The sequence below is a fragment of the Teleopsis dalmanni genome, chromosome 2, assembly GCF_002237135.1.
Source record: "Teleopsis dalmanni isolate 2A chromosome 2, ASM223713v2, whole genome shotgun sequence".
NCBI lineage: Eukaryota > Metazoa > Arthropoda > Insecta > Diptera > Diopsidae > Teleopsis > Teleopsis dalmanni.
This window is the reverse complement of record NC_051847.1, coordinates 184,286,095-184,298,013: the sequence shown is the minus strand read 5'-3', so window position 1 is coordinate 184,298,013 and position 11,919 is coordinate 184,286,095. Positions and strand designations below refer to the sequence as shown.

The window sequence follows — 11,919 nt, the reverse complement described above, 5'->3', positions numbered from 1 at the left end:
AAGCAATCTTATAGAATTTTGTCTGTTTGGTATAAGAAAGAGAGGGAATATATATCTAAGTGTTTCTTCTATATTTACGACGATGTTCACCTACCATTTTGTGAATATTGCTGTTCAGAGTAGCTATGCGAGGATTGACTGTGCTTGTTCCAGGAAGCTTGTGTCGGTTTTCGGTAAGATTCACAATATCACTACAAAAATTTGGCCCTAAAACTTTTTTCCTATCTGTAGGAACTGATGCGACGGTAGATTTAATAATAATGCTGCGAAATTGGTTCCTCTGTCTTATTCAAATCAGGAGACATGGACACATTGCCAAAGTCGTTTTTGGAGATGTATTTAAACAGGGCTTATTTCTCTTTTTTGAAATTTCTGTAGATTTGTGGGTCCCCATCTAAAAGGTTAGCTATATCTGGGGTGTATTGCGGAGGGCATCTAGAGTTGGGAAAAAGACAAACATGAATTATTTCTAGCTTATTAGAATTTTTACCTAAGAAAATTTTGAACTATATCATATCCAAGTAATCATGACTACGATGGGAAATATCCATTTCAAAGAGTTGGTGATCAACAAGCGTCTCTAAGGCGGAGTTCCAATCTATGTGGTTATACAAACCTGAACACAATGAAATTGGTACCAGTAATTACAAATGTTGCATCTAACCACAGTTTGATTTCTGTTGATGATAAGGGCGCAGAAAGAACAATACCAAGAGAAAGTGATTGCTCCCTTGATCAGGATTATATTAAATTTCGAACCTGCTTCTTAATAGAAAAACACAGACATAAAATGTCAAATAAACACGTGTCTACTAGTGTAGTCCCTTTTTGGCAATGGTGAACAGCATTTGGACGACAAAATTAACGAGCGATTATAAGACGTGGACTTGATCGCTTCTAGAACCATTCGCGGAGTTCGTTTGTACTTCAGCGTTGTTTAGCATAGCATCTGGCTGTAACTCCTCGTATTTTAGACCGGTCTGTATATATATTAAAGGCATTATTTTTTGGTGTCGAAGTTTTGCGCCATCTCTCATTTTCAATCATTATAAGAATAGCTTCAATAACCGCCACTGGAGTTGTTTTTTGGACTTGACAAACGTTACCTTTCTATTACAAAATACCATACCAGTATGTGTATAGTAATACGTGTGTAACAATCGTTTAACACCGATGCGTTATGGCAGAAGAGAGACCCCTTGTGCTTTCCAGTATCTTTTTACTTGAACTGCTCTTTTACATTATGTGTTAATAGTAGCTTGTTTTCTACTAAGTAGAATGATTATTTATGTTTAGATTAGGTGGTATCCAAAGCGGAATTTTGTACTTTCTTGTGAAAAGTGACATTTCAGACAATAGTTTTAAGAGTGATAAAAATAATAATCATAAGGCGTATTGAAGATTTAAATTCACTAAAGATTTTGCATTTAATATAACAAGTATGTTAACAGCCATCTTCATTTTTACAAAAAATATCTTAATAGCTTTTAAATAAAGTAGAGATTGATAGATGGAATATAGTGAGTTGTATGTATATAAAAATATCTAAGATTAATTTGTTTTGTGTAACTTACATTTACTATATTTTTAAAAGTTGGATTCCATTAAACATTTAACAATTTTATGTATTTTAAAATTTTAGATGAAAATGAACAAAAAGTTGAGGAGCTGCAATCCCAAGTACAGGATTACGAAGTGAAATTAAGAAACTGTAATCAAAATGTTGACGAACTGCGAAATCAGTTAGACAAAGTTACTCAAGAACGCCTACAGTTAAATGAGTCTATTTGTTCCTATGAAAAAGATCTTGCTACATTACGTATTGCGAAAAATTCACTTGCTGAATCGCGGGACTCATTGCAAACTTTCATTGAACGTCAAAACTCAGATTTGGAACGTTTACAACAAGAGCTACGGTCGTATCAGATGCAGTTAAAAACTGCTGTGAACGCGAAATGTGAAGCTTTGGCATATGTGGAAGAAATTAAAAGTAAAGAAGCTGCTCTTGAATTTAAAGAGAATCGCATTGAACAGGAACGTACAATGCTAAATAATAGGATAAAAACTTTAAATGACGAGTTAAGTAGGACCAGTTTAGAATTACACAATATTCAAAGTAAAACTACAACTCAAAGTTTTCTTCTTGAAACCCGCTTGAATGAAAAAACGGAAGAATTAAAAATTGTTCAGGATCAATGTGTACAATATAAGCAAACGATTGACGCATTAACTCAAAATATTCAAGATTTAAATTCAAAAATATTAAAACAAAATGAAGAAACCAGTAAGATGATGGAATTTTATAAAAAAGAGTTAGAAGCAAAAACAAAATTAGCTGATTTGTGTAAAAGTGATTCGGACGATTCAAATGTTGAAAAGAATGAGTTAAGAAACGCTATATCGAACTTAAGACAAATGCTGATTGATGCAAGTGATCAATATGGTGAATTGGAAACAAAATTTAAAGCGACTGTAGTCAAGCTGGATCAATTAAAAGAGGACAAGGATAAGGTCATTGAATCATTGAAAATCCAATTAAAACATGCAAACGAACTTATGAAACAAAAAGCAGATGACGATGTTGACCATGCAATTTCAAAAATTGCTCCATCTGCTGCTGTTGCTAGTCGACTTATTAGAAGTGATATGTCGCTTACCGAAATATATTCTCTCTATGTGAATACGTCTCAAGATTTAGAAAAGCAGAAACGCGAAAACTCTCGTCTACAGTTAGAGCTTAATAATATCGTACAAGATTTACGAGTAAAAGCCCCAATTCATGAGAAAAGGGATGAGGAACATCAAAAATTATCTGCTTCATATGACTTACTAATTGGAGAGCATGAAGACTTAATTCGTAAAAAGGGCGAAATGGAAGAGGTTATCACTAGTCAGGAAAATCAAATAAATCATAATGAGCGAGAAAATAAAAAACTTAAAAATGCAATTAATGATTTAAGCCGGCAAGTGTGTTACCTATTGAAAGAACTAGAACATTTGCGAATGGGTATTACTAACAATGGTCCATCAATAATTTGTGGAGGTCTCTCAACTACAGATGATGTTATAACTAAAAAACTTGTTACATTTAACAGTATAACTGAATTACACGAAAATAATCAGAAGTTATTAATTCTGGTGCGAGATTTAAGTACAAAATTAGAGGAATCGGAAAATGTGCGACTAGAAATAAACGAATCATGTTATAAGGAAAAAATAGATAATTACACAGCGAAAATTCAAAGCATGCAAGAAACCATAAATCAACAGGCGAACACGATTTCCACATTATTAGAAAAAACTGAACGATATAAAAAAATGTACTTTAAATCGCAGAAGGAATTTGAAATATCTGCTGAAGAGAATTTTAGTGACTTAGAAGATGGAAATGTTGATAATAGCACACCAACAAAATCTACGACTAGTAGAAAACGGAGCAATAACAGTAATGCTAACCAAAATACTATAAATAGTTTAGAAAGTCAGATCCAAGATATGAAAGATCAATATAAAACATTAAAAGAACAGTATGAATATTATATCGAAGAAAAAAAGAATAATGAGAAAATACTAAATGAACAGTTTGACATAATGCGTACTGAAGCACGAGAACTCACCTCGTCAAATTGCAAACTTATGTCTTCACTGGAGTACACGAAGGAACAGATTAAACTACAACAAAAGAATATTGCGACTTATAAGCAACAAATTGTTTCTCTAGAAGAACGCAACAAAAACTATGAGAACACTATAGTAAAACATGAACAGACCTTACAATACTTAAAAGATGAACTTTTAAAAACACAAAAGGGATATTCATCAGCTGAAACAGAAATGAAACTTTTACGCAATGAAAATAACTCGCTAAAGAATACGATTACACGATTACAATCGGAAAAAGAAATTTTCTATCGTGATCAACAAAATCAAAATCTTTTACTTAATAATATAGAACTTATTAAAACGAATTTAGAACGGTCTGAAATAGAAGGACGGGCAAGGCTGGAACAGCGTTTAGATGACACTGTACGGGAACTTTCTGCACAACGTCGGCGGTTTCAAGAAGAAGAAGATCGCTTCCGTGAAATGATCAATAATTATAAACGACAGGCAGATACAGCGAAAATGTGTATGGAGGAAGAAAAGCAGCAAGCAGAAAAATTACGCACTGATATTGTTGCACTACGAGAAGAAATAGCTATAAAATCAAATTCAATTGATGACCTCAGTAAAAAATTACAAGAAAGCTTAACGCCGTCAAGTAATGATAATCCTATTACAGTAGCAAATAAAAAAGTGAGAGAATTAGAAATAAGATGTGAAGAAGCTAAAATTGAAATAAATTCACTTCAAACCGAATTAACTAATTCGCGCGCACATACAGAACAACTATTTAAAATGTCACAAAACGCGGAAGCAGAAGTTACAAAATTACACGAAATACATTCAGTTTATTGTACTAAAGCAGAAAAAGAGATTGCAGAGTTAAAGTGTTCTGAACTCGATTTAAAGACGAAAATCACTGAACTTGAATCAGAAATACAGCTGTCAACAATTCCGGAAAATCCAACAACATCTGGTACTGAACAATTAACTAAATCTCAAAATGAGTTGAAAGATGCATTGCAAAAATTAGCGGAGTGCAATCGTACCTTACGTTCCCTTCGTTCAGAAAATACAAAATTATCGGAATCACTTAATACAGCCGAAACTAAATATGCAAATGAAATGATATTACATTCTGTTGATATAAAAGAAGTGACTAAGCTCAAATCTGAATTAAATAAGGTAAATATAAAAATAACAAGTAGAGTCATATGATATTCGTATGATAGTCATATAGTAGTTTTAACCATTTGTTAAGTATATAATTTAAAACTATACACAATATTTATGTGGTAAATGTTAGTGATAGTGTTTCTGCCGTCTCTCTTAGGGTTTAATAAATTAGCACATAAGTAAAACTATGAATATATATGCCGATAAATATCAGACATGCAGTGAGTTATATTTTATTTTTAAAAATAAAATAAAAAATAATTTTTTTTGAAAAATGTAATTTAAAGCAAATTTAATTATTATTTTAAAACATTTCATATATTTCAATTTATTATATTTAAGTGGTACATGTAAAATAATATTGTAGAAGGGCAGGCCGCACAGCCTTTCAGATAGGGCACGCGTCGTCACTGAGCTTAGTTCAGTAGCGGTATTGTAATTTAAGTTTAGATGAAAAATATTTGTATAGATAATTAATAGATATCATTAAATTAACCATTAAAGTTTAAAAACATAATAACTTAATAATAGTAAACGTTTAGTATAAAACTAATTAATAATGATGAGAATAAAACTTTAACAACTAAATTAGGTTACTAACAATAATAATATTAAAAGATTATTGATACGATTTATTTATTTTTTCAGGTACAAGATAAACTAAAAGAGAATAATGCCGAGCAGGAGTCCGTTAAAACAGCATACGATGAATTGAAAAAAGCTTATGAAGATTCCATAAAATCATATCAAACTGAGCGAGAAGAATATGAAAATCGTCTTAGTATTATAAATAATATGAATTCAAATCTTCATAGTCAAATGGAAGCATTAACTAACAAACTTTCACTTGTAACTCAGGATAGTAAAACGTCAATTTCACCTAATTCATCTGCGATAGATATTTCTGTTCTTGATAATAGTCAAGCAAATATTGATGAAGACAACAAAACCAACGAACAACTATGGCAAATTATTAAATTTTTGCGTAAAGAAAAAGATATAACTTTAGCAAAACTAGACATTCTTAAGGCTGAGAATGCACGTCTGTTGTCAGAACAAGAAATTCTACAAAAAAAAGTCAATGATTTAACTGAATTTCTTAATAAGGAACGTACTAAGTCTGAAGCAATTGTAGTGTCTGCAACAAAACACGAGGAAATTTTGAGAAAAATTGAGTCGTTTGATGCATTGACTGATAGTAATCGTGTCTTACGTGAAGAAAGAAATTCATTATGTGCCCGAAATAAGGAGCTTAATGAAAAAATAAGTTCAATTGAAGAGGAACTATTTCCACTTCAAGCGCAAAATCGTGAATTTACGTTAAAAATTGAGGAATTAGTATTAGAAAATACATCTGCAAAAAATGAAGCTATGAAATGGCGCCATCGAGCTAATGCTTTAGTAGAGAAAACAAACAAAAATCCAGAGGAATTTAAAAGATTGCAAATGGAGAGAGAGAATTTAGCCAAAATGTTGACAAATGAGAAGGAAATTTTAAAACAAGCAACAGATGAAAACAACAATTTAAAGACCGATAATGTCCGATTAGAGACTGAACTCACTCTTTTATCAAAACAATTAGCAGCATTAAATGAGGAACATAAAAAGGTTTCAGATGAACTAGTGACTGCTAAAAGTACCAATAGTCGAATTATGTTAGAGCTAATGGAGTTAAAAAATAAAATTCTACAAAAGGAGGAAATAATTCAGAAACATATTGAAACTATAGAGTTAAAAGAAGTTCAATTACAAGATGTAAAGAATAAAGAAATTCAAATTCGTAAAATAGCTAAACGATATAAGGATTCATATTTAGAGTTATCTAACAAAAGAAATGCATCAGAAGAAAATACGGGACAAAATGCTATGGAAACTTCAACAAATAACACTAGTGAAGGTACTGAAGGTCTAAGTAATTTATCGTCATTGAGTGCAGAAATCGACAGCTTACGAAGCTTAATAGAGAAACTTAACGGAGAACTCCGACAACTCGACGATGAAAAACAAAAACTTCAAAAAGAATGTGATGATTTAAAAAATACATTAGGTGAAGTTAAAGCGCAAAATAGTGGTCTCTCAGAGGCAAAAATGGCACTAATTCAAGAATTATTAACAATCAAAACTAAATTCCAAGCATCTGAAGATAAGCTTATTCAGATTACGAATCAATATGAAGAAACTATAACTCGTCTTGAAAAAGAACAAGTAGATCAAAGTATTTCAAATAAAGATTTAGTTGCACGATTAACCCGCGACAATGAATCATTAACTGTTCGTCTAAATAATCTTAATCGTCTACTTGGACCTCAGCAGTCTGCAAAAGCAAGTACAAGTTCTATTGCAAACTCCGATAAATGTTCAATTTCAGACTCTTCGCCACGTACCGCTAATGTAAAACCTTTGTCGGGATCCACAGTGCAACAGTCAGCTACAGTTACACCATGGCGTGGAAGTGAAACACCTCTTGCTAGCATTCGACCAATATCTGTGCAAAACAGCCGCACGGCAGCTATACTACCAAATAGTCAACAAATAGCAGCAAGTGGTTCTACATCCTCTTCTACTACAGGAAGCGCCAGTAATACGGCTCTAGTTCCACCACAACAGCAGGTACATACAACTGCAAGTACATCTGCAGAATCGATGTCATCTTCTCCAACATCGTCGCATACGGATTATATGCCTTCAACAAGTTCAGCTTCGGTTGCAGTTGCTACTATACCGCCCATGGGTGCGATTAACACTGCAGAAAGTTCTCAAGAAGCTGAAAGTGTTCAATTATCTCAGCAAAATGATTCACAGCCGCAAGTAAGTGGTGGGCAATCCCAAGTTGTAGCACTAGTTTCACCTCGAGTCGAAGGTTCTATTCAAAATTCTCCTTCACCAAATCCTCAAATTCACCAAGATTCTAATAATCAGCAGCCTAGTACTTCCGGCACAACTAGCTCTACTTCACATATTGCAGTAAGTAGCCAAAATAGACATACACCTTCTAGCAGCAATGTAACAACTACACATGCCGGATCATCTGGAGCTCACAAACGTCCCCGGGATCTTGATGGGGATGCATCTACGTGTACTGAGCAGTCTAATGCAGATAAACCTAAACAACCTAAACGTTTAAGGACACCAATGCATGAAAGCGAAGCCAATTTATTAGATGTAGAATATCAAGTACCAACTTCATCACAACGGGATCAAGAGGATGAAATTGTTGTCGTTGATTCCGAAGATGACGGTATGGGAGAACCTGATGATGGTCCAATGGACGGTGATACAGAACATGGCTATGAAGATTCATATGAACCTGATGCAGATTTAGGTGGAAACGATGGTCCCGAAATAAAAATTGACAATAATGAAGTTGATGTTGATGAATGCGTAGAAAGCCAAGCTGAATATTCTTCAATCAATGATAATCAAAGCACAGAAGCAAGTACAAGCCAAGCAGCTGCACAGCAAGAAAAACATCAGCAAAGTCAAACCATAACCAGCGGCAGTATTGAATCCAGTTCAAACATCCAACAGCCACCTCCAACGCAGTGGAAACAACAAGCATCGTCCACATTTAACAGACAACAAAAAATAACAAATGTTGCATCACCACAAGGCACATCAACTAAAGTTCATGAAGATAACAATAAAGATGTAGTCGTTGGCAGACCCTCTGATAAGTAAGTTTTTTTTTCTAAATATGTTCACATTGTTATATAAACTAAAAACAACATTTTTATGTAATTTGATCTCGTAATATAACTCAAATTATTAAAATAAATTTTCGTTAAATATATAATATATTTTATTATAATCTACCTGCAATAATAACGATAACATTAGGTGCCCTGTTTTTATCTCAATTCAATTATTTATATATAAAATAAAAAAATATAAAAATTTTTATGGGTAATGTACAAATTGGTATACTGTAATGTACGCCAGGATCGCCATGTAATATTATATGGAACAGCAGGTTTACGATAAAAAAGGATTAGTTGCCTTTTTCTCAATATGAAATTGGCCCGATGTAGAAATGATCGACCTATTGGCACAATAAGTGTTAAACTAAGCTCTTATTGTGCTAGCCGCTTTAAGTATTTCTAAGCTCTTCAGCCGCTTTTGATAATTTCCAGCTGAGATTCAAAATCGTTTGGTCATAAAATAATAAATACTATAAAATACATTAATGGTATATTGATTGCCATTTCTAAATATGTTTAGCTATATATTTCGTATCATTTATATTTACAAACGCAATTATTTAATATTTTAGTGCTTCTGAAATTGTGAGTTCTCCGCAACGCTCTCAATTTGGTTACACTGAATCTACTGCACATTCCGATGAAAAGGACGGAAAAATGAATGAGACTGAAACAGTGAATGAAGGAATAGCAGTTGAAGAAGAATACATATCTGAAGAATTTGCGCAAAAAGAAGAAGAAAGTAAGAAATTGATTACTGACCATGACGATGAAGAAGAGGAAGTGGATGACGTTTATGCTGAAGATGTTGCAGGTACTTCTGCAACATCTGAACACGTTGATGATACATGTTTAGATCATAATATAGGAGGTGCTTCGCAGTCTGAGCTTCAAGACAATCAACAAAATTTGAGTGAAATAGTATCTGAGGAAAATGAAGGAGCAGATGGTGTTACTTCTGAAGGGGAAAAGCAAGCTGTTGAAGATATTGAGGTTAATAACTTTTGTCAAAATAATTATTAATAGTTTTTGTAAAAATGCAAATCATTACTAGGAGGAGGGTCGCGAAGCAGAGGCTTCTTCTTCGCCTTCTATAAATACTAGATCTAAAAGTACTAAAGGATCTTCCAGGAGACCACAGAGAGGATACCAACGAGGCAGGCCTATTCCAATTACTTGGCAAGGTATTACAAATATATATTTTACTTTAAACTTGTGTATTAGATAATTTATCCCATTTATTTCCTTAAAGATTCTCCTGGTCATTCCCGAAATATTTCTTCAAACCAACGGAGTCATGAACTAACGTCTAACCCAATGCGTGGATATCCAAACCAACGAAATACACGCGGCAGGCGCATAAGACGCCCTGTTGGAAATTACAATATGCGTTTTCCATAGATTTTTAAAATAAGTTAATTAAAAATTATAACTTTAAACTTTTATAAAATTAAATTTGAATATATACACGTATATATATAATATATGTATACTATTTCTTTAAAATATAATTGTATATTTTTTAAATAAGTTTTAAAGAGGTTATGCGATTTTATATCGTTCTAAAAGTTTAAAATTTAGTGAAATTATAATTTGAGGATAATTAAATAGTTCAAATATGAAATTTTTTTTTTTTTTTTTTTTTTTTTTTTTTTGAAACACAATTATGTACAATATATAATACATGTTTTCATTTGGACTAACACAACTAGTTCATATACAAGAACTATCAGCAGTATTTTTGGTTACATTTCAGTATATTATTAGAATTGTGAAGTTGTTCAAGACCTTAAGGTGTTAATAAGTAGTAAATCTAAATTATTTATGACTACTAATTCGGAGTAAGAATCTGAAGGCTTGGTTCGTTTAAATGTCTTCTAGCAGGGCCAGAATGATATTAGACAGAATGGGTTGACTCGCTCTCGTTTGTGAGATTGTGTTCTGTAATCCGTGGTGCAGCTTTTACCGCGTAACTCTGTCCTGGATTACTGCAAGGGCCACAGATTCGATGCTTCAAGTCCGTAAATGGAGGTCGTAAATTCATAACCACGGAAAGCCCGCTTTTGAACTAAGTTTCTTAAAACTTTGTTTTGAAAGTTTTGAATGATTTGAATAGTGGATTTTGGTGCACATCCCCATAACTGGATTCCATACGTCCACACCGGAGCTAAGACTTGCTTGTATATCATTAATTTATTGTTTAGAGAGACAGGTGATTTGTTCCCAAGAAGCCAATATAAATTTTTGTATTTGGATTCTAATTCAACTCGTTTTTTCTTTATATGTTCTTTCCATTTCAACTTAGCATCTAAGTTCATGCCAAGGTATTTAGCTGTGTTTGAGTATGGTATTTGAGCACTGCACATATTTATCGGCAAATATTCAATTTTTTTGTTTGTGAAGTTAACATGGACGGATTTCGTTTGGTTGAGCTCAATTTTCCATTTTTTAGTCCAACTAATAATTTGATCAATGGAACGCTGCGTTGCTTCTGTTGATTCGTTTATTGTGTTTCCAGTGGTAAGGATCGCTGTATCATCTGCAAACGTGGCAATAACACTTTCTGGTGAGACTTGCAGGTCGGCTGTGTAAATTAGGTACAGAATTGGGCCAAGTATACTTCCATGCGGTACTCCGGCTTCAATTGGTTCAAGTGTTGAGTACGCACCTTTATATTTTACTCTGAAGAATCGGCAAGATAAGTAGGACCACATAATTTCGGATATTTGTCTCGAAAACCACTGTTCAATCTTATGCACAAGTCCTTTGTGCCAAACTTTATCAAAGGCTTTCGATACGTCTAGGAAAACTGCAGTGCAAATTTTTTGTTCTTCAAGTGCTCTTTCGATTTTGTCGCATATTCTGTGTATTTGTTCTACAGTGGAATGCTTTTTTCGAAACCCAAACTGACAAATATGAAATAATTAAAAATAAAAAAATTAACAACAATAATAAATTATGGGATAAATTCGTCTATTCGTCTCTCGTGCAATAGAGCGTAGCTTCTTTTGTTGCAAATTTTTTAATAGCAATGGTATGCGAAAGTGTAACTCGACTGCAGCGATTCACAATTAAGTTTGGCTATCTTTGAAATAGGCCACATATTTAAAATAAAAAAGGTGTAACAAAATTTGATTTACACAAATTCAGCTGAAACATAAAGAAGTCTGTTAACATACGCTATTATGGCAGTATGTTATTATTTAACTGTGAATATAAGATACTTACGTTCTGTCTAAATAGGTTAATATGTGAAGGCAATTTATAATCGGATACAAGGTTCACTATTTATGCTTTGATTCTAATAATGGAAAAATAGTAACTTGTTATTAATTGCTTTATTGTTTCTCGAAGTATTCTCCTTTATGATTAATACACTTTTGCATGCGTTGGAACCATTTGTCAAAGCATTTTTTCCCATCTTCTTCAGACTCCTCCGAAA

The 11,919-nt window shown here is 33.0% G+C and overlaps 1 protein-coding gene across 1 annotated transcript in view; it reads left to right on the top strand.

The window, feature by feature from the left end:
- The window catches only part of LOC119685283 (nucleoprotein TPR-like), a 14,936-nt gene extending 4,994 nt beyond the window's left edge, over positions 1–9,942 (top strand). The window contains exons 2-6 of the mRNA XM_038099524.1: positions 1,643–4,788; positions 5,428–8,453; positions 9,050–9,470; positions 9,532–9,661; positions 9,730–9,942. Of these exons, the coding sequence (XP_037955452.1) occupies positions 1,643–4,788; positions 5,428–8,453; positions 9,050–9,470; positions 9,532–9,661; positions 9,730–9,878 (6,872 nt within the window). The 3' untranslated portion in view covers positions 9,879–9,942. The remainder of the gene's footprint in view (positions 1–1,642; positions 4,789–5,427; positions 8,454–9,049; positions 9,471–9,531; positions 9,662–9,729) is intronic.
- The last annotated feature ends 1,977 nt before the right edge of the window (positions 9,943–11,919 follow it).